The sequence below is a fragment of the Coregonus clupeaformis genome, unplaced genomic scaffold (assembly GCF_020615455.1).
Source record: "Coregonus clupeaformis isolate EN_2021a unplaced genomic scaffold, ASM2061545v1 scaf0263, whole genome shotgun sequence".
NCBI lineage: Eukaryota > Metazoa > Chordata > Actinopteri > Salmoniformes > Salmonidae > Coregonus > Coregonus clupeaformis.
In genome coordinates, this window is record NW_025533718.1 from 248,683 (window position 1) to 271,185 (window position 22,503).

At 43.9% G+C, this 22,503-nt stretch overlaps 1 protein-coding gene across 3 annotated transcripts in view; it reads left to right on the forward strand.

Annotated features, from left to right (window-relative positions):
* The first annotated feature begins 5,831 nt into the window (after positions 1 to 5,831).
* Positions 5,832 to 22,503, forward strand: part of LOC121556141 (ubiquitin carboxyl-terminal hydrolase 7) — a 46,004-nt gene continuing 29,332 nt past the window's right edge. For 2 of the 3 annotated variants that reach the window (XM_041870028.2, XM_041870029.2), the window contains exons 1-10: positions 5,832 to 7,062; positions 13,684 to 13,785; positions 14,140 to 14,338; positions 15,474 to 15,612; positions 15,908 to 15,996; positions 16,370 to 16,478; positions 16,628 to 16,758; positions 17,326 to 17,380; positions 20,266 to 20,346; positions 20,472 to 20,562. In XM_041870028.2, coding sequence (XP_041725962.2) covers positions 6,981 to 7,062; positions 13,684 to 13,785; positions 14,140 to 14,338; positions 15,474 to 15,612; positions 15,908 to 15,996; positions 16,370 to 16,478; positions 16,628 to 16,758; positions 17,326 to 17,380; positions 20,266 to 20,346; positions 20,472 to 20,562 — 1,078 coding nt within the window. In that variant the 5' untranslated portion in view covers positions 5,832 to 6,980. Of the gene's footprint in view, positions 7,063 to 7,322; positions 7,413 to 13,683; positions 13,786 to 14,139; positions 14,339 to 15,473; positions 15,613 to 15,907; positions 15,997 to 16,369; positions 16,479 to 16,627; positions 16,759 to 17,325; positions 17,381 to 20,265; positions 20,347 to 20,471; positions 20,563 to 22,503 lie in introns of those variants that run through there. The other variant, XM_041870030.2, reaches the window with a different exon arrangement.

Consider the following 22,503-nt stretch of genomic DNA (forward strand, 5'->3'; position numbering starts at 1 on the left):
TAACTCGACATTTCGAGATAGTAGAACATACATATAGGATATGTTTCTTCATTTGTAGCATTATATGGCGGTTTCCATATACCCACGTTGCAGAGATCAGCACTGCAGGGCTGCTGGCAAATGTGTAGTAAACTGGCCTTTGCCCCAAAATATGGGATAAAAAAATATTAACAGAAAAGTGTTGAAAAGAGGGACAAAGTACTGTTGTTTAGACTAATTTGCCTCATGATTTGTCAACTCGTGCACAATAAATCTGTGCTAAAGTCTGATCAACTGTAGCCTACTGATAACAACATTTTACATTTTAGTCATTTAGCAGACGCTCTTATCCAGAGCGACTTCCAGTTAGTGAGTGCATACATATTTTTTTTCTTCATACTGGCCCCCCGTGGGAATCGAACCCACAACCCTGGCGTTGCAAGCGCCATGCTCTAAATCATTTGTAAAAATTGAGAAGAGTAACGGCCCAAGGCAACTGCCCGGATGGACACCGCACTGTACATATCTGATGTTAGAGAAGCTACAACCACAGCTCCGGGTAGCCTGGAGAAGCCTATGAGCTCTGATTCCCTGTGGCCAGGGGAAAGAAAGCGGTAACGTCATGTATTTATAGCCTAAAATAGGCCTATTTATTTGTGTTAAGAGAAAAAAAATTATATTCAAACTTCGGGTGGGTAGGCTACCTAGACCTTATCAATCCCTTATCAATTAATCAATCAACACAGTGATGACATACAATGTGAGTGACTTTTTAATTACAGATGCAAAGGCCTACATGATGCAACCCTGCATACAGCCAGCTCAGCCCTGTTAGTTCTATTGTCCAATCACAGTTGTTGTCTAGTTTTCGTTTAACCATGATTAGAAAAACTCTGGTCCCATCATAGCCCATATAAAACTATTTTACAGCTGATTTATTACTATGTAAAAAAAAAGTGATAGTATCTCAATTTTTTTAGATTGTATCAACATTGACATTTATTTGGGGTGGCGGGAATTGGCTTCCATAAAAATGGGCTATATCTTAAAAATTCATGAAAGCAAAAGTTAGCTTTTTGGTCTTAATTTAAGTTTCGGGTTAGGCATAAGGTTAGCAGTGTGGTTAAGGTTAGGGGTAAGGTTAGGGTTAGATTTAAAATCACATTTTAATAAGATAAATTGTAGAAACAGGCGGGGTTTAGCCATAATTGTGACTTTGTGGCTATAGAAGCTAGTGACGACCAAGCTCTTACTGTTCAAAGCAGTCATATTCACATAGCTAGCTATATAATGATGTGCCAGTTCAGTATAGTAGTGTAACATAGCAAAAATACAATGATTTAAATAATGATTACAATTATTTTGGGAGTTTGATAGAGAGAGAAACACCTGGCACCATTTTTGCTATGCTACTGCAAGTCATTGCTACTGAATGCATGTAAAACAAAAACAATTTGAGTTAAAAGTCACTCTCTAACTTCATTCTCACTTTTGCGACCTTTTGCTTTTTATTTCCTAAAGGTTTTTCATAGAAGGAATCTGCTGCACATCACTCCTCGATATAGGTGTGCTTCTCTCGAGAAGTAGGCCTCATTTCCAAACTCTTGTAGGTTTTCTCTATCAGGGCCTATATTCAAAGTCTGGACCTAAACCCCATGGAAATGTTGTGGCAGGACCTGACCTGAAGCGAGCTATCCATGCAGGGAAGCCCCCAAATGTCACAGAGTTGAAGCAGTTCTGTAAGGAGGAATGGGGCAAAATTCCTCAAAACCGATGTGACTGACAGTTACAGGAAACGCTTAGGGGGTGCCACCAGTTACAGGAAATTCTAAGGGGGTGCCACCAGTTACAGGAAGCACTTAGGGGGTTCCACCAGTTACAGGAAACACTTAGGGGGTGCCACCAGTTACAGGAAACGCTTAGGGGGTGCCAACAGTTACAGGAAACGCTTAGGGGGTGCCACCAGTTACAGGAAATTCTAAGGGGGTGCCACCTGTTACAGGAAACGCTTAGGGGGTGCCACCAGTTACAGGAAACACTTAGGGGGTGCCACCAGTTACAGGAAACGCTTAGGGGGTGCCAACAGTTACAGGAAACGCTTAAGGGGTGCCAACAGTTACAGGGAACGCTTAGGGGGTGCCACCAGTTACAGGAAACGCTTTTGGGGTGCCACCAGTTAGAGGAAACGCTTAGGGGGTGCCACCAGTTACAGGAAACGCTTAGGGGGTGCCACAAGTTACAGGAAACGCTTTGGGGGTGCCAACAGTTACAGGAAACGCTTAGGGGGTGCCACTAGTTACAGGAAACACTTAGGGGGTGCCACAAGTTACAGGAAACACTTAGGGGGTGCCACCTGTTACAGGAAACACTTAGGGGGTGCCACCAGTTACAGGAAACGCTTAGGGCGTGCCACGAGTTACAGGAAACGCTTTGGGGGTGCCAACAGTTACAGGAAACGCTTAGGGGGTGCCACCAGTTACAGGAAACTCTTAGGGGCTGCCACCAGTTACAGGAAACGCTTAGGAGGTGCCACCAGTTCAAATAAAATTAGATAGAAGCTGTTTTTCATTCTCTCGGTCCCAGCTTTGATGCACCTGTACTGACCTCGCCTTCTGGATGATAGCGGGGTGAACATGCAGTGGCTCGGGTGGTTGATGTCCTTGATGATCTTTTTGGCCTTCCTGTGACATCAGGTGCTGTAGGTGTCTTGGAGGGCGGGTAGTTTGCCCCCAGTAATGCGTTCGGCAGACCGCACCACCCTCTGGAGAGCCCTGCGGTTGCGGGCGGTGCAGTTGCCGTACCAGGCGGTGATACAGCCCGACAGGATGCTCTCAATTGTGCATCTGTAAAAGTTTGTGAGGGTTTTAGGTGCCAAGCCAAATTTCTTCAGCCTCCTGAGGTTGAAGAGGCTCTGTTGCGCCTTCTTCACCACACTGTCTGTGTGGGTGGACCATTTCAGTGATGTGTTCAGTTTGTCAGTGATGTGTACGCCAAGAAACTTGAAGCTTTCCATCTTCTCCACTGCGGTCCCGTCGATGTGGATAGGGGGGTGCACCCTCTGCTGTTTCCTGAAGTCCACGATCATCTCCTTTGTTTTGTTGACGTTGAGTGAGAGGTTATTTTCCTGGCACCACACTCCCAGAGCCCTCACCTCCTCCCTGTAGGCGGTCTCGTCATTGTTGGTAATCAAGCCTACTACTGTTGTGTCATCTGCAAACTTGATGATTGAGTTGGAGGCGTGCTTGGCCACGCAGTCATGGGTGAACAGGGAGTACAGAAGGGGGCTGAGCACGCACCCTTGAGGATCAGCGAAGTGGAGATGTTGTTTCCTACCTTCACCACCTGGGGGCGGCCCGTCAGGAAGTCCAGGACCCAGTTGCACAGGGCGGGGTTAAGACCCAGGGCCTCAAGCTTAATGATGAGCTTGGAGGGTACTATGGTGTTGAATGCTGAGCTATAGTCAATGAACAGCATTCTTACATGGTATTCCTCTTGTCCAGATGGGATAGGGCAGTGTGCAGTGTGATGGCAATTGCATCGTCTGTGGATCTATTGGGGCGGTAAGCTAATTGAAGTGGGTCTAGGGTGACAGGTAAGGTAGAGGTGATATGATCCTTGACTAGTCTCTCAAAGCACTTCATGATGACAGAGGTGAGTGCTACGGGGCGATAGTCATTTAGTTCAGTTACCTTTGCTTTCTTGGGTACAGGAACAATGGTGGCCATCTTGAAGCATGTGGGAACAGCAGACTGGGAAAGGGAGAGATTGAATATGTCCGTTAACACACCAGCCAGCAGTTACAGGAAACACTTAGGGGGTGCCACCAGTTACTGAATCTAAAGGTTCACATACTTTTTCACACAGGGATATTGAACGTTGAATTATTTGTGGATAAATAAATGTTTTAAAAGTATCATGTTTTTGTGCAATTTGTTAAATCTTTATCTATTATTAGATTAAGATCTAATAACATTTTAGGTTTGAAATGTGAAAATCCTAAGGGGTTAAAACATTTTCTCTGCACTCCCTGTTTCCTTCTGTTTGGTGTGTAATGAACATGACCCAGGGCTGAGCTCATTGCTGATTGACCACCTTCAAGGCTGGAGACAGACAGGTGTGAATAATATGTTAATATGCCATTTAGCAGACGCTTTTATCCAAAGCGACTTACAGTCATGTGTGCATACATTTTTACGTATGGTGGTCCCAGGGATCGAACCAACTACCCTGGCGTTACAAGCGCCATGCTCTACCAATTGAGCTACTACATTTACATTTTAGTCATTTAGCAGACGCTCTTATCCAGAGCAACTTACAGTTAGTGAATACATCATTTTTTTTATACTGGCCCCCCGTGGGAATCGAACCCACAACCCTGGCGTTGCAAACGCCATGCTCTATCAACTGAGCTACATCCCTGCCGGCCATTCCCTCCCCTACCCTGGACGACGCTGGGCCAATTGTGCGCCGCCCATGAGTCTCCCGGTCGCGGCCGGCTGCGACAGAGCCTGGATTCGAACCAGGATCTCTAGTGGCACAGTTAGCACTGCGATGCAGTGCCTTAGACCACTGCGCCACTCAGGAACTGCTAGGGGACCTGTCCTCAAGTAAAGGAAACCCCAGTTTGTGTAACAACATGGACCGAGTGTTAAGTGAATTAATTAAAACCTTTAGGAGCTCAGCTATGTTAACAAGAAAAAGTTTAAGGAACTTCTTCACAACGTGGCTATAGAGTAATTTAACAGGCCACTTTCCTTAAACAGCAGGACATTACCAGTGATGTGTCTGGTATGATGTCTATGGTAATCATGGCAGCTTGTTGGTCAAGACTGGTTTAGGCCAGTGTGTGTGTGTGTGTGTTCATGTGTGGGGGCGGCCGGGGTGGAGGGTGGAGGGGGGTGAACAAGACGTTCCAATAGCTTCGGATGAGTCAGCTGAAAAGCTGTGGGACCAAACCACAGCAACTTTCAGCGCAGGACAAGCCCTTCTCATATCTTTCCACTAGAGGGCACTATTTTCCTACAAACAGCACATCTCTCATCACTCAGTTCATTTTGCTTCATCCATGATAGGAGGGAAGGATATTCTTCATATTGTAGCTAATAGCTCCAACAATAATAAACATAATAGCTATGTATTCAAAACTTCCTAAACAAATTCAGTATGAGTGTGTGGGTCCACTACGAGGCTTGAGATATAATTTCATTCCTGTGAACCTTTCAAGTTCACTGCATTTTACAACAGTCACATAATAATGCAGTAAACGGTGCAGCGAACACCAGTTTTGTATCAGCCTATTGTGTCAGAATGTTGCAATGTTCAGTTGTCCAGTTATGTACCAGAGAATTTCTTTGGATTGGAAAATTGAAGTTTAGAGACAAAAATGATGTTGGGCCCTTTCACTCAGTATTACACTGCGTTATTGCCTCATCATATATCCTTAAAACAGAATATACTCCAAAGCTGGGGAAAATAATACAATTTACACAACTCATATCCACAGCACTGGAGAATAAAATTAATGTTGTGTTTGCAGTGTCTTGTTGCACATTTTAGAAAATAAAATGGTCCCTTTAAGTGCGTCCAGTTCACTCCTATTTCTGGCAAATGCTATAACCATGGGGGGTCAAAATCCGGCCTATGTGTGCTTTTTTTTTGGGGGGGGGGGGGCTCAATATAGGCTTACTTTAAAATTACTAAAACCAAATCGAAACTTTGTGTAAATTGTAATGGACCTACATTCATACAGTTTCTTGACTGTGTCCAGCTAAATGGAAGCTAGACAGTCAGGGAGCATCGAAAATTCCAAAAACGATGGATAGAGGACAATTTTTTTGCACATTTTGATGGCGAGGAAATATAACCAATTTTCAGTGCGGCCCTCCCGACCTCGTTGAAGACCGAATGCGGCTCCCGGAGCAAATAGAGTTTGACACCTCTGCTATAACCCGTTATACCAACTAACGTATAATATTAGCTAGAATTCTATTTTTTGCTGCCATGAGTTGTAGCCTATGATTGCTGAGCAGTATATCGATGAATGAATATCCACAGTCAATCAGCGAGCGACCCAGCTAGAGAGCATTGTGCTGTGTGCGGAGTGTTTAGATCTCCATGCGGATGTGACATTTCAGAGAAGAGCGCGACCGCCATTTTGAGTTTTACCTCAAACTCAACATCACAAACCAAGGGAGCGGGTGAGAAGCTCTGGCTGTGACCGGGCACATTTCTTAATTGAACACACGTTTGAAATGCGACAAGGTGCAGAATTTTGTTGCTAATAGTAATACGGTGGTTTAATGTGTTGGAAAGTCGATATCGGGCTGTGGCATCGCTATCACCCTAAACTTCTAAATTAGTGCGATTCCAAATTAGAAGCAGGTTTGAATGGATAGCTTTTTTCTCTACTCTCCCCCAGACGAGGGACAATCGGAGGAACACACGGACTGGGAATATCTAAGAGAAAGTTGTATTTCAGTGTGTATCGATAGTTTATGAACCTTTGTTTTCCCTAATTTCGTTAGTTGGCTGCATTGTGCCAGTTGGCTTTAAAACAGGGCAACAGTATTTGTTTCTCCGGCTCTAGGTCGTGAGTTGTCTTTCTCACTTCGCCAATTGCTCCATGTTAACAGTTACCTGGGGTAAAGTCGGATTTATTTAATTCAACGGGTCTCCCTTTTTTGGAGCCGTAGTCACCACCACAGTCAGCGACTTGCACCCATCAAGGCGCCGAGATTGGGCGAATAGCAAGCAAATACGTCCGCGTTTCTCTGCCTGCGCCCCCTCCGAACTCTCCCCCTCAATCCCCGGCGCTGACGGGAGAAAAGGCCGAGGTTGTTTTAGAACAGGCCCAGCCGCCAAGGCTCGACCTGTCTATCCCACCTCCTCACCTTCAAACACCTCACCAACAACCCAGAAACCGGCTCCCCACGGAACCAGCAACAGACACGTTCGAGGGGAACAAAGACAACAGGCATCATCCCATCACAACAGTTGCCAACATGAACCACCACCACACTCAGCAACAGCAGCAGAAAGCCGGCGAGCAACAACTTAGCGAGCCCGAGGATATGGAGATGGAAGGTAAGAAAAAAGCCACGGGCAGAGACGAAAAAAACAATTTAATCTTTTTTTTTTTTTTATATAGTTGGCAAAGTGCATGGCCGTGGTAATCTAGCTAGCGTGAATTGATCTATCGTTACTGTAAACATCAAGGCCTGCCAGTCTGTTCATAACTGTAATTTTGCTGATGATGCGTCCATTGCAGCATCATCGGTACTGCTGACCTCGTTCGCTCGTTTAGCCAGTAGCCAACGTTAGCTAGCTAGTGTTGTTGACAACTACAAGCGTCATTGATGTAGCTAGTTAGGTAACGTTGTACAACCCGGTAACTAGCTGAGGCTTGCTAGCTACATCCCACATGCAACTGGCAGGTTAGCGCATTAACAATGTCTGATTTATTGCACTCTCACTGTCTGACGTTAGCTAGCTAGCCAAGTTAGCGTGATAAACGTGGCGCAGTCAACTTGGTGGCTACCGATGGTCAAAACATCCGTTTTGGTTTAACGTAATCCAACTTTTGAGTGAAAGATTACATTCACCACATATTGTACAGTATATTTACGACCGCCATATATTGACTGTCACCTAACAAGCTAACAAGATACATTGATTATATTTTGATCAGTTGGCTAGTTTGCAGTAGCATTTATCATTCATTCATCTCGGTTAGCTAGCCAACCTGCTAGTTGCCAAATAAACCGACTCAATAGCTCACTCCCGCTACAAAATCGATCGTTTGTGCACGGTCACAAGGGTTACGTTATCACAATTTTAGTCTGGATGTTACATCCCCCGTTCATGTTTGTAAACACTAGCCCACCTAGCTAAAGTTAGCTTGTTTCACTTGACTCTTGAGCCTACGCATGCAGTTTTAACAATGACAATTAATGACCCAGCAGTATTAGGCAAATGTTGCTGCTATTTACTTACACTTTCGACTGACCAATTGATAGTTAGGTATTTGACAGTTCTCATGGCTACTGTGCATTTACTATTTTGCTTGCTAGCTAGTCAACCCGAGTAGGTAATGTATTTGTAATTAGCTAACTAACGTCAGCTCTACTTAGCCGCGAATCAGCTAACGTTAGCCATGCTACAGTAGCTAACTAGCAAGATGAGACCAGTCAGTGGTCCACATTAATCGCGTAACTCAGTTTTGTTGTAAACAATATATGTATAATTTAATAACTTTTATTGGTAATATTGTTTTACTTTATTATCATTGTTAACTGAAAATTGTTCGCGTTAGCTAGATCTTAGCTAACGTCATAGGCCTCTCGGTGGACGGGGGTGTGTGGCGATTATATTCCAAGATGGTGGATACTTAGCTAGCTAGTATTTTGCAGCGATCAATTTGAAGCAAGGCCTTACATGTTTGTTTACGGTTTATAAAGGAAGGGTTTGCATCATCGTTATTTAGACTCGCATGTCATTTCTGTGATGATCAAACGAGCTAGCGATACAGGAAATAATAATGTAGCTAACTAGATGGATAACTAATTTAGCAGTGGTGATAGCAAGCTCAAATACCTATTTCATTAGCTAGCAAAGAGGTACTAGCTAGCTAACAATTCAGTTAATCAACACAGATGCGTCAATTTGTTTTGCCACACATCAACTATAGTCTAAGCTAGATAGCGAACGAAAGTTAGTGAAATAAGCACCAGTGCCCAAAAGATGGCCGGAAATATTTATTGGAGCACAGCTAGCTATGTTGTGTTTAGCCACGTTTAGGATTTAGCCAACATGGGAACTCGAGGCTGGTGGCAGTGCAGGGTTTATGTTGCATCGACACAGCCAGCGCGCGTGGATTTGCTGCTTCATTGTTTGAAGACACAACGCGCGTGGCTCGCCATTTTTAATTATCCCCATTTGTTGGGACAGTCAACAACATGTCTGACCGTTTAGCAATATTTTCGTCAATAGCATGCTCTTTAGCATTATGATAAATTGTAATGCATATGATAAAATTGAGATTACACATAATTCATCATTACCACAGGTGCATCAGACCAATTGATAGATTCTTTGTTTGATTTATTTACACAACTGGTGTTTGGATCAGCAGATTCAAGTCTAGCTGAGGTGCATGGACAAGAGGCCTTTCACTGTAATAGCCATACATTACAACCAGGTGGTTTACATTGGCACCTTGTCATTCGTATAACATTTTAATTGCATCCATCTTACTAAATGTACTTAACTTAACACCGGTGGTTAGCATTCCTACTCTGAGATGCATGCCAACCTGATCCTAGATCAGCATTCCTACTCTGAGATGCGGGACAGGAAGTGGTCTACTAGCTCTAGCTACGGCTGAGTCCCAAATGGCAAAAACAAAATCTTTTCGGAGGACAATATAAACTTTATTACAGTTTTTTATTTTGTTGTCACGTACATTCTACACACATTTTACATACATGGCACTTTATTTTTTCAGTAATTACATAGCAAGAATAAAGTATTTTGATATACATTACATCTAGATAGATAGTACTTATACGTTATACATTGTGTTTTCAGTCATAACTGTTATAGAACGCCCCCCCCAGCTACTCTGTCCATCCCGTCCAGGGCCTAAAATTAACACCTGCCAAATGCGGGTAGATTTTGGCATTGGCAGGTAAGATGTCTATTTCACCAGCCACGTTGTCGGGAGGTCAAGGCTCCACAGTGTGAGCATTTCACTTACATTTGTGAGTAAAAATAGTCAATTATGATCACATTTATACAGTGAGGGGAAAAAAGTATTTGATCCCCTGCTGATTTTGTACGTTTGCCCACTGACAAAGACATGATCAGTCTATAATTTTAATGGTAGGTTTATTTGAACAGTGAGAGACAGAATAACAACAACAAAAATCCAGAAAAACGCATGTCAAAAATGTTATAAATTGATTTGCATTTTAATGAGGGAAAGAAGTATTTGACCCCCTCTCAATCAGAAAGATTTCTGGCTTCCAGGTGTCTTTTATACAGGTAACGAGCTGAGATTAGGAGCACACTCTTAAAGGGAGTGCTCCTAATCTCAGCTTGTTACCTGTATAAAAGACACCTGTCCACAGAAGCAATCAATCAATCAGATTCCAAACTCTCCACCATGGCCAAGACCAAAGAGCTCTCCAAGGATGTCAGGGACAAGATTGTAGACCTACACAAGGCTGGAATGGGCTACAAGACCATCGCCAAGCACCTTGGTGAGAAGGTGACAACAGTTGGTGCGATTATTCGCAAATGGAAGAAACACAAAACAACTGTCAATCTCCCTCGGCCTGGGGCTCCATGCAAGATCTCACCTCGTGGAGTTGCAATGATCATGAGAACGGTGAGGAATCAGCCCAGAACTACACTGGAGGATCTTGTCAATGATCTCAAGGCAGCTGGGACCATAGTCACCAAGAAAACAATTGGTAACACACTACGCCGTGAAGGACTGAAATCCTGCAGCGCCCGCAAGGTCCCCCTGCTCAAGAAAGCACATATACAGGCCCGTCTGAAGTTTGCCAATGAACATCTGAATGATTCAGAGAAGAACTGGGTGAAAGTGTTGTGGTCAGATGAGACCAAAATCAAGCTCTTTGGCATCAACTCACCTCGCCGTGTTTGGAGGAGGAGGAATGCTGCCTATGACCCCAAGAACACCATCCCCACCCTCAAACATGGAGGTGGAAACATTATGCTTTGGGGGTGTTTTTCTGCTAAGGGGACAGGACAACTTCACCGCATCAAAGGGACGATGGACGGGGCCATGTACCGTCATCTTGGGTGAGAACCTCCTTCCCTCAGCCAGGGCATTGAAAATGGGTTGTGGATGGGTATTCCAGCATGACAATGGCCCAAAACACACGGCCAAGGCAACAAAGGAGTGGCTCAAGAAGAAGCACATTAAGGTCCTGGAGTGGCCTAGCCAGTCTTCAGATCTTAATCCCATAGAAAATCTGTGGAGGGAGCTGAAGGTTCGAGTTGCCAAACGTCAGCCTCGAAACCTTAATGACTTGGAGAAGATCTGCAAAGAGGAGTGGGACAAAATCCCTCCTGAGATGTGTGCAAACCTGGTGGCCAACTACAAGAAACGTCTGACCTCTGTGATTGCCAACAAGGCTTTTGCCACCAAGTACTAAATCAAGTTTTGCAGATGGGTCAAATACTTATTTCCCTCATTAAAATGCAAATCAATTTATAACATTTTTGACATGCATTTTTCTGGATTTTGTTGTTGTTATTCTGTCTCTCACTGTACAAATAAACCTACCATTTAAAATTATAGACTGATCATGTCTTGGTCAGTGGGAAAACGTACAAAATCAGCAGGGGATCAAATACTTTTCCCCCTCACTGTAGAAAAATAAATGCTGCAGTAGCTGTTTTCAAAGTATTTCTGCTGTTTTGTTTCATAGCTATTAAATTAATCGCGTAATTTTTAATCTACCTGCCAAGGTGGCTGGTGGTCCAAAAAGTTGAATTTATTCCCCAGTCCCACCTATCCGTAAACCGCCCTCTTGTGATTTCCATGTGCCATATATTTTTCAATTGTGCTGTGATGTTTCATATATATAAATTCTGAACCTGTCTAATCATTACATTTTTTTAAATCACATAGTATCTACAGATTGTAAGTTAAAGATAAATATTTTTACTAAAATTATTATATTGTTAGTTGATTATGGTTTTCCGAATCTCCCAACAGTGCTATTTGTAGGGTTAATTTTAGATAAATGTTGTGATTTTCAGCCATTCCTGAATCTGTGACCAGAAACAAGCTACATGGGGGCAATACCAAAATAAATGATCGAATGATTATCTTTTCGTAGCAAAATCTATTGGCCCATTGGACCTACCCTATGTGACGTGGGCATAAGTATTGCCCTAGGTTCCCCAACTGCTGGTTTTATTTGGCCTCCCAAGTTTCCAGATATTTTTATTTTATATATATATATTTTTTTCATTGTTGGACATAAAATACTGTAAAAACACCAGGAAGTCAGCTCCAAGTAAATTTTACTTTAAGACATCTGTTCCCAAGTATTCCCACGCATAACAGAGAGACACGTGATGGTATACAAATGTATAAGCAAGGTTTGAAATGATTGTTTTCATCAAACAATATATCTGTTTGTGCTTCTTGCGGTCAATTTGCAATCTACAAATTATTTGTAAGTATGTTCCGGCCCCACTGACCATCCGCTGAAGGAAAAAATGGCCCCGCGGCTGAATCTAGTTGATGATCCCTGGAATTGGGTGTCATTTGGGACGCAGGCTGAGTGAAGTGACACATGCCGTTAGCTGCCTGTAATCCACTTGGGAAAATGAGGTCAGTCTCGTGAGCGTGGCTCACTGGGGCTCCGTACGTACACACACACACACGTACATGCAACCAGGCTCTCGCACACAGCCATAGGAGGGCATGAGCAGGGAAGAGATGATGCGCATACTGCTAGGATAGGCAAGGATACACACACACACATACTGATGCTTTTCTGTCATTCAAACTGACTGTAGAATTGTTAACGGAGAGAAGGTATAGTTCACTTGACTCTCACACTCTTAATCTGACCCTCAAATGGCACCCTATTCTATACACCTTCCCTATGAGCCCTGTTTAAAAGTAGTGCACTACATAGGGAATAGGGTTCCATTTGAGCCACAGACTTACTGTGTTCTTCAGTAGACTTCTTTGTTTTGGGTATGTTGTGATTCATGAGACTAGTCCCAGGCTCTTTTGTCTGTGTAATTACCTGCCTGATTTTCTCCTGTCCCCTTCTTAAACCAGCTACACAAGCTTGTGTGTCAGAGGAGCTCACAGCTTAATCCTGCATTGTTACTAATGACCAGACTGCTGTAGTCGACTGCTGCTGCTGCTGCAACACTGCCTCAGCACTAAAGTGTTCTTCCTGATGGTTAAAGGTGACGACAGTACCGCATCCTAAATGGAACCCTATTCCCATAGTGTCCTGGTCAAAAGTAGTGCACTATATAGGAAATAGGGTGCGATTTGGGACGCAACCAGCATCTTTAGATGGAACAGAAGTTAATTTCCCTGCTAAAGAGGAAACACAGACATCACGATGAAACCTCCATACAGATCAGTGTTTTAAAGTGACCCAGTCAGGATGACTTTACACAGTCATCATAACTTCCATGATGAGAAGACGCTGATGTTTCAGGAACCAAAATGTTCCTCTGTGCACCTCTTTCTAGTTACGGACGTTTGCGCTGTATCGCTGTTGGGCATCATGCGGAAATAACATACTGGTAGACGCTTAGCCTCTATTTGAGGGAGATATTTCCTAGCTAGTGGACTGTGTGTCTTCCCATTCATTTGATCATCATGATACCAGTAAGAAACAGCATTTCTGTTCGGGCCGGGAAAATGCCAGTATCGCAATATTTTTGTCATGGCAAAAATGAAAACACGAAGCAGACCAAACTCGTTGGTCCTTTAAAAACCTGCTGTGTGTGTGTGAGAGAGATTAAAAGACTCCTGGATGACAACATAATGATGTTTGTTTCCAACATTAGGGCTGTTTTCCTAAAGAAGTGAAATCCGCTTGGTGTTTTGTTTCCATGCCACGATACTAAGGAATATCTCCATCCTGGTATCTTCCAGACCTGATTTCTTTGTTTATCCTTGTGTGTGTGCAGCTGGGGACACAGACGACCCCCCGAGAATCCCAGCCAACCCGGTGATCAACGGGAACGTTGCCATGGCAGACGGACACAACACAGAGGAGGATATGGAGGATGGTGAGGATCTCACACACACTCACTGATGGACACACACACACACTCTGATGGACACACTCACTCATGGACGCACATGTGACGGAGTGGAGAACACCGTCACACACACACTGATGGACACACACACGTCACACACACACACACACTGATGGACACACACACACCGTCACACACACACACTGATGGACGTACATCTGACGGTGTGGAGAACACGTCACACACACACACTGATGGACACACACACACACACACACTGATGGACACCTACAGTCACACACACACACTGATGGACACACACACACTGATGGACACACACACTGACCCACCTCTCGTGTGTGTGTGTATGTGTGTATCCAGACACCAGCTGGCGGTCGGAGGCGACGTGCCGTTTTGTGGTGGAGAGGTTCAGCCGGCTGAGTGAGTCTGTTCTCAGCCCGTCCTGCTTCGTCAGGAACCTGCCCTGGAAGATCATGGTGATGCCTCGCTTCTACCCGGACCGGCCGCACCAGAAGAGTGTTGGCTTCTTCCTGCAGTGCAACGCAGACTCCGACTCCACGTAAGTCACATGATACATGCACACAGATACACACAAACATCACAGGTGGGATCTAAACCCTGGTAGCCCACTCGGGACCAATGCCTTAATCATTAGGCCCCTAACGCAGAGACGCTGATCCACACACACACACACACACACATAGAGAGAGAGCGCAACACAGCATTGCTTCATTTCTCTTAGTCGGTAGAGACGGGGCCTATCTCATGGTATTTGTATCCTGGTGACTCCATGTAAGTCAAATGATACATACACACGTAGTTGGTGGGATCTGAACCCCGGTCTCCCCCTGGGGAAACCAACTTTACCATTCATTAGGACAAGAAGACATTTCATCTTGGGCCGAGGGTGACACTGTTTTTGAAGTTGTAAGCAGGGTGCGATGAACTCCCCTCCACTACAAACACACACACGATTACTTTCCCCATCAGACTTTTTATTTGGACTTTTTAAGCGGAAACTGCCTCCGCTCATGATGTGTGTGTGTGCGTGGTGTAACGTTTAAATGTGTCCCCCTGGTGTAATGTGTAAATGTGTCCCCCTACTAGGTCCTGGTCGTGCCATGCTGAAGTTGTTTCCTGGTGTAAATGTGTCCCCCTGCTAGGTCCTGGTCGTGCCATGCTGAAGTTGTTTCCTGGTGTAACGTGTAAATGTGCCCCCCTGCTAGGTCCTGGTCGTGTCATGCTGAAGTTGTTTCCTGGTGTAACGTGTAAATGTGTCCCCCTGCTAGGTCGTGCCATGCTGAAGTTGTTTCCTGGTGTAACGTGTAAATGTGTCCCCCTGCTAGGTCGTGCCATGCTAAAGTTGTTTCCTGGTGTAATGTGTAAATGTGTCCCCCTGCTAGATCGTGCCATGCTGAAGTTGTTTCCTGGTGTAACGTGTAAATGTGCCCCCCTGCTAGGTCGTGCCATGCTGAAGTTGTTTCCTGGTGTAACGTGTAAATGTGTCCCCCTGCTAGGTCGTGCCATGCTGAAGTTGTTTCCTGGTGTAATGTGTAAATGTGTCCCCCTGCTAGATCGTGCCATGCTGAAGTTGTTTCCTGGTGTAACGTGTAAATGTGCCCCCCTGCTAGGTCCTGGTCGTGCCATGCTGAAGTTGTTTCCTGGTGTAACGTGTAAATGTGTCCCCCTGCTAGGTCGTGGTCATGCCATGCTCAGGCCATGCTAAAGATCATCAACTATAAGGAAGATGAGAAGTCGTTCAGCCGCAGAATCAGCCACCTCTTCTTCCACAAGGAGAACGACTGGGGCTTCTCTAACTTCATGTCCTGGAGCGTGAGTAGCGCGCACACACACTGGTATACACACACATACACACACACACCGGTATACACACACACACACACCGGTATACATACACACACACACACACACACCGGTATACATACATACACACACACACCGGTATACATACACACACATACACACACCGGTATACACACACACACACCGGTATACACACACACCGATATATATACACCCACACACCCCATTATATACACACACACCAGTGTATACACACACATCGGTACAGACACACCCAACATGATTTTACCATGTGTGTTTCCAGGATGTGACTGATCCAGAGAGAGGCTTTGTGGAGGATGATAAAGTCTCCTTTGAAGTCTACGTACAGGCGGATGCTCCCCACGGAGTGGCGTAAGTCTTTATACCCCCGGTCTCTCTCTCTTCTCTCTCCCTCCTTATCCTCTCTCTCTTCTCTTTCCCTCCTTATCCTCTGTCTCTGTCTCTGTCTTCTGTCCTCTCTCAGCTCTGTGTTTTGGCACCATTGGCCAGTTCACCAGATGTTTGGAATAACAGCTGCAATGAGTTAACACAATACCTTGAACAAGTTCTGTTCGGCAGTGTCTTGAATTTCAACTATCATTTTTTTAAAAGCTTCATTTAAGAATGTTTAACTTCTAGTGAACTGAGCATAGATCCTGTGATCCTGACATCAATGTGTGGTTGTGAACTTGCCCCTGTCCCCCCAGTGTAGCTGGGTTAACCCCTTGCTGTCCTGTGTGTGCAGGTGGGACTCTAAGAAACACACAGGCTACGTGGGCCTGAAGAACCAGGGAGCTACATGCTATATGAACAGCCTCCTACAGACCCTGTTCTTCACCAACCAGCTACGGAGGGTCAGTGAGACAACTAACTACCACTCTGTCATACTACGCTCTCCTCTGTGCCTGCCAGGCGGTGTATATAACGCCTACAGAGGTAGACAACACTTCTAAGAGAGGGAGTGAGTGTTTGCGTGTCTAACCCCCCCCCTCTCCTCTACCAGGCGGTGTACATGATGCCTACAGAGGGAGACGACTCGTCTAAGAGTGTTCCGCTGGCTCTACAGAGGGTTTTCTATGAGCTGCAACACAGCGACAAGCCCGTCGGCACCAAGAAACTCACCAAGTCCTTTGGGTAGGTGCCAGGACCGTTCAGCTAGCAGCACTACTGGAGAAAGGAACTGATTGATTGATGATACTGGAAGGGACTACCTGATGTTGTCTTGACTCATTTTCATTTTCTGTTGCTAAATGTTTTGCTACGGTGTGCACTAATGAATAATGTGATGGACACTGGTAATAAGTCACATTGTCCTGAACATGTGAAGCTTTGCATCATGTTCAATTATGGGTCAATGATTTAAACATGGCGGTTTTGTGACCGAAATGAAGTGTTTTGTGATTGTGGCCATGTTGTTTAAAACATGGTGGTTTTGTGACAGTAGTTGACAGTGATTGTGTTTAAAACATGGTGGTTTTGTGACAGTAGTTGACAGTGATTGTGTTTAAAACATGGTGGTTTTGTGACAGTAGTTGACAGTGATTGTGTTTTAAACATGGTGGTTTTGTGACAGTAGTTGACAGTGATTGTGTTTAAAACATGGTGGTTTTGTGACAGTAGTTGACAGTAAAAGTGTTTAAAACATAGTGGGAAATGTGACAGTAGTTGACAGTGATTGTGAGCGTGTTGTTTTCTGTGTAGGTGGGAGACATTAGACAGCTTCATGCAACACGACGTTCAGGAGCTCTGCCGAGTGGTAAGTTGTTTTTCTGTGTGTGTGTGTTCGTTTTATAAATGTGTGTGTGTCCGTTCCATAATATGTGTGTGCAGGGCTCTAAATTAAAAAAATTCCTAACTTTTTTAAAAGGTAGGTTGCACGACATTACATTTAGGAGCACCAGAAAATATGATTTTTTAAAAGCAGCAATATGTCACTTTTTGGGCAACCGGACCAGGTGTTAGGTTTACTTTTTGCGTCTTTTACTTTAGGTCTTGTACACCAGCTGAAAATACAATATTTTTGGTTATTGAATAAATATTTCAAAGCGATTTTTAGATGGTATTTATTTATTTCACCTTTATTTAACCAGGTAAGCCAGTTGAGAACAAGTTCTCATTTACAACTGCGACCTGGCCAAGATAAAGCATAGCAGTGCGATAAAAACAACAACACAAAGTTACATATGGAGTAAACAAAACATAAAGTCAAAAAATACAACAGAAAATATATATACAGTGTGTGCAAATGTAGCAAGTTATGGAGGTATGGCAATAAATAGGCTATAGTGCAAAATAATTACAATTAGTATTAACACTAGAATGCTAGATGTGCAAGAGATTATGTGCAAATAGAGATACTGGGGTGCAAAAGAGCAAAATAAATAACAATATAGGGATGAGGTAGTTGGGTGGGCTAATTTCAGATGGGCTGTGTACAGGTGCAGTGATCGGTAAGGTGCTCTGACAACTGATGTTTTAAAGTTAGTGAGGGAGATAAGAGTCTCCAGCTTCAGAGATTTTTGCAATTCGTTCCAGTCATTGGCAGCAGAGAACTGGAAGGAATGGCGGCCAAAGGAGGTGTTGGCTTTGGGAATGACCAGTGAGATATACCTGCTGGAGCGCAGACTACGGGTGGGTGCTGCTATGGTGACCAATGAGCTAAGATAAGGCAGGGATTTGCCTAGCAGTGATTTATAGATGGCCTGGAGCCAGTGGGTTTGACGACGAACATGTAGTGAGGACCAGCCAACAAGAGCGTACAGGTCACAGTGGTGGGTAGTGTATGGGACTTTGGAGACAAAACGGATGGCACTGTGATAGACTACATCCAATTTGCTGAGTAGAGTGTTGGAGGCTATTTTGTAAATGACATCGCCGAAGTCAAGGATCGGTAGGATAGTCAGTTTTACGAGGCACAATGATTCTCTACACTATACATTGCTTGTTTTGTCACAAACTGAAATTAGGCAAACTTTGAATTTTAGCAACCAAGAAATGGCGGAGCGATTTCTGCTTATTGCACTTTTAAGTTGATTTAGATATAGCCTATGTTGGGCCTATACAAATTCTAGCTACTTTTGAAGCACATGCTGTGCCCTAGAAACTACTGTAAATACATTAGTTTATTATAAAAGCTAAAATGTTGATACAAATACCTGTCATTGAAATGACAGTCATTTATGGAATATTAGGTTTTTACATAGTGTGAAATAACAATTTTCCCATTGAGATGCATTACATTCAATTGTACACTGTCTCTTTAAAAGCGTCAGGTTTGTGATGCGTCAGGTTTGTAAAGAGATCAGTCATTCATTCATTGCTGTGATCATTGATCTCCTGAAGAAGACATCCCTTTTCCTTTCTGTCTGTGCCCCCACATGGGAAAGGGGGATACCTAGTCAGTTGGTAGGGACGTAAAGGACTCAGCGTTTAAACATTAAGTTGTGTTAAATCGGACTCCCGACTGGCGCAGCGGTCGAAGGCACTGCATCTCAGTGCTAGAGGCGTCACTACAGACCCTGGTTCGATTCCAGGCTGTATCACAACCGGCCGTGATTGCGAGTCCCATAGGGCGGCGCACAATTGGCCCAGCGTCGTCCGGGTTTGGCCGGGGTAGGCCGTCATTGTAAATAAGAATTTGTTCTTAACTGACTTGCCTAGTTAAATAAAAAATAAACAAATAAATAGTATATAAATTACGCATATAGGCTGTGACTTACTTAGAATTAAATACAAATTAAAAGAACAATTACATGTTAGTGCCTTTTCGAATTCATTTTTAGAAACACAAGGTTGACCAGTCTGTGGCTTCAGGCTCATGAGATGATGCCTGGAGAGCAGGCCAGGAGCGGAGAATATCTTCTCCTGACTCTTGCCAGGCTGGGCAGAGATGCAGAGTTTATTTTGTTATTTTTCTATAGGTAGGCCCAAAAGGTTTTTAGGCAAAATAACCCAATCAAAACGGAAAGCTCCTTGAACGTAGGAATCTGACAGGCCTATTGTGCCAAAATCAATTATGGCCTTTTGTATAGATAATAGAATGAAAATGAACGAATCATTTAATAGATCTGATGTTTAGTTTATAAATGCTTTGCTACAATGACACACTTAATTATCTATCCACCTTGTTCCTTTCTGTTAGCATGTGCACGTAGTAAGTACACCATCATGCTTTCGGGGATACGTGTCTTTTCAGATTCCACAATGATTATTTAGTTGTGGACACTACAGCATCACTCTCCCTCTCTTGCTCTTGGTCCTCATCTTTGTAAGTCACCTTGATTTAGCACTTGTTTGTTTTATCAGTTTCTTTATGAAAATATGTAGTGAACTCCGTGACAGTAGCTAAAGCAAGGGGCTATAGCAGCACACAAGTAGACTACAAATGCATGCTGGGCCGGGCATGCCCTGAGCTTGTGAAGTGAGCGCCACTGGAGCACTACTGGAGCCAAATTGGAGCGGGCGAGAAGGCCGACACTCCAGCCTTTGGGAATCTGCGCTCCAGTCAAATTGGGCACGCTCCTCGCTCCGCTCACACACTCTGTTCCTTCCATAATGTGCGTGTGTTTGTTAATATGAGTGTGTGTTTGTTTGTTTCTTAATGTGTGTGTGTGTGTTTGTTTCTTAATGTGTGTGTTTCAGCTCCTGGACAACGTTGAGAACAAAATGAAAGGCACCTGCGTGGAGGGAACCATCCCCAAACTGTTCAGAGGAAAGATGGTGGTACGTTCACGTTCTCTATTCTTTGTCTCTCTCCCCCTCTTTCTGTCTCTCTCCCGTCACAGTCTGTCTCTCTCTCTCCAGTCCTATATCCAGTGTAACTATGTGTTGTATCTCTCGCTCTCCAGTCCTATATCCAGTGTAAGCACGTTGACTACCGGTCAGAGCGGATAGAAGATTACTACGATATCCAGCTCAGTATCAAAGGAAAGAAAAACAGTGAGTATCAATCCCTTTACTTCTCTGGGTTATTTGATGTCTGTGTGTCTAATCGCTCCAGTCTGTCCTTAATGCAGAGGTTTTCTGCTTTGAAAAGGTCTTATGTGGTGGGTGTAGTCGTCCTGTCGGCGCGGCTGGATTTTAGAGAAATTTAGAGGCACCTACATTGGGGAAAAAAGTATTTAGTCAGCCACCAATTGTGCAAGTTCTCCCACTTAAAAAAATTAGAGGCCTGTAATTTTCATCATAGGTACACGTCAACTATGACAGACAAATTGAGAAAAAAAAATCCAGAAAATCACATTGTAGGATTTTTAATGAATTTATTTGCAAATTATGGTGGAAAATAAGTATTTGGTCACCTACAAACAAGCAAGATTTCTGGCTCTCACAGACCTGTAACTTCTTCTTTAATAGGCTCCTCTGTCCTCCACTCGTTACCTGTATTAATGGCACCTGTTTGAACTTGTTATCAGTATAAAAGACACCTGTCCACAACCTCAAACAGTCACACTCCAAACTCCACTATGGCCAAGACCAAAGAGCTGTCAAAGGACACCAGAAACAAAATTGTAGACCTGCACTAGGCTGGGAAGACTGAATCTGCAATAGGTAAGCAGCTTGGTTTGAAGAAATCAACTGTGGGAGCAATTATTAGGAAATGGAAGACATACAAGACCACTGATAATCTCCCTCGATCTGGAGCTCCACGCAAGATCTCACCCCGTGGGGTCAAAATGATCACAAGAACGGTGAGCAAAAATCCCAGAACCACACGGGGGGACGTAGTGAATGACCTGCAGAGAGCTGGGACCAAAGTAACAAAGCCTACCATCAGTAACACACTACGCCGCCAGGGACTCAAATCCTGCAGTGCCAGACGTGTCCCCCTGCTTAAGCCAGTACATGTCCAGGCCTGTCTGAAGTTTGCTAGAGTGCATTTGGATGATCCAGAAGAGGATTGGGAGAATGTCATATGGTCAGATGAAACCAAAATAGAAATGTTTGGTAAAAACTCAACTCGTCGTGTTTGGAGGACAAAGAATGCTGAGTTGCATCCAAAGAACACCATACCTACTGTGAAGCATGGGGGTGGAAACATCATACTTTGGGGCTGTTTTTCTGCAAAGGGACCAGGACGACTGATCCGTGTAAAGGAAAGAATGAATGGGGCCATGTATCGTGAGATTTTGAGTGAAAACCTCCTTCCATCAGCAAGGGCATTGAAGATGAAACGTGGCTGGGTCTTTCAGAATGACAATGATCCCAAACACACCGCCCGGGCAACGAAGGAGTGGCTTCGTAAGAAGCATTTCAAGGTCCTGGAGTGGCCTAGCCAGTCTCCAGATCTCAACCCCATAGAAAATCTTTGGAGGGAGTTGAAAGTCTGTGTTGCCCAGCGACAGCCCCAAAACATCACTGCTCTAGAGGAGATCTGCATGGAGGAATGGGCCAAAATACCAGCAACAGTGTGTGAAAACCTTGTGAAGACTTACAGAAAACGTTTGACCTGTGTCATTGCCAACAATGGGTATATAACAAAGTATTGAGAAACTTTTGTTATTGACCAAATACTTATTTTCCACCATAATTTGCAAATTCATTAAAAATCCTACAATGTGATTTTCTGGATTTTTTCCCCTAATTTTGTCTGTCATAGTTGACGTGTACCTATGATGAAAATTACAGGCCTCTCTCATCTTTTTAAGTGGGAGAACTTGCACAATTGGTGGCTGACTAAATACTTTTTTTCCCCACTGTATCTTGGCGGTGTAGACAAATGTTCAAATTTTAAGCCAATTTCCTGCAATTCTACAAATTTGCTCCATGTAGCTGAGAGACATTTTTGTAGTTTTGCAGCTAATTTCCTGCGATTCTGCAATGGAGCTGAGAGAGAAAGTTGCAATTTTAAAGCAAATTCTCTCAATCTGTTATTTTTGC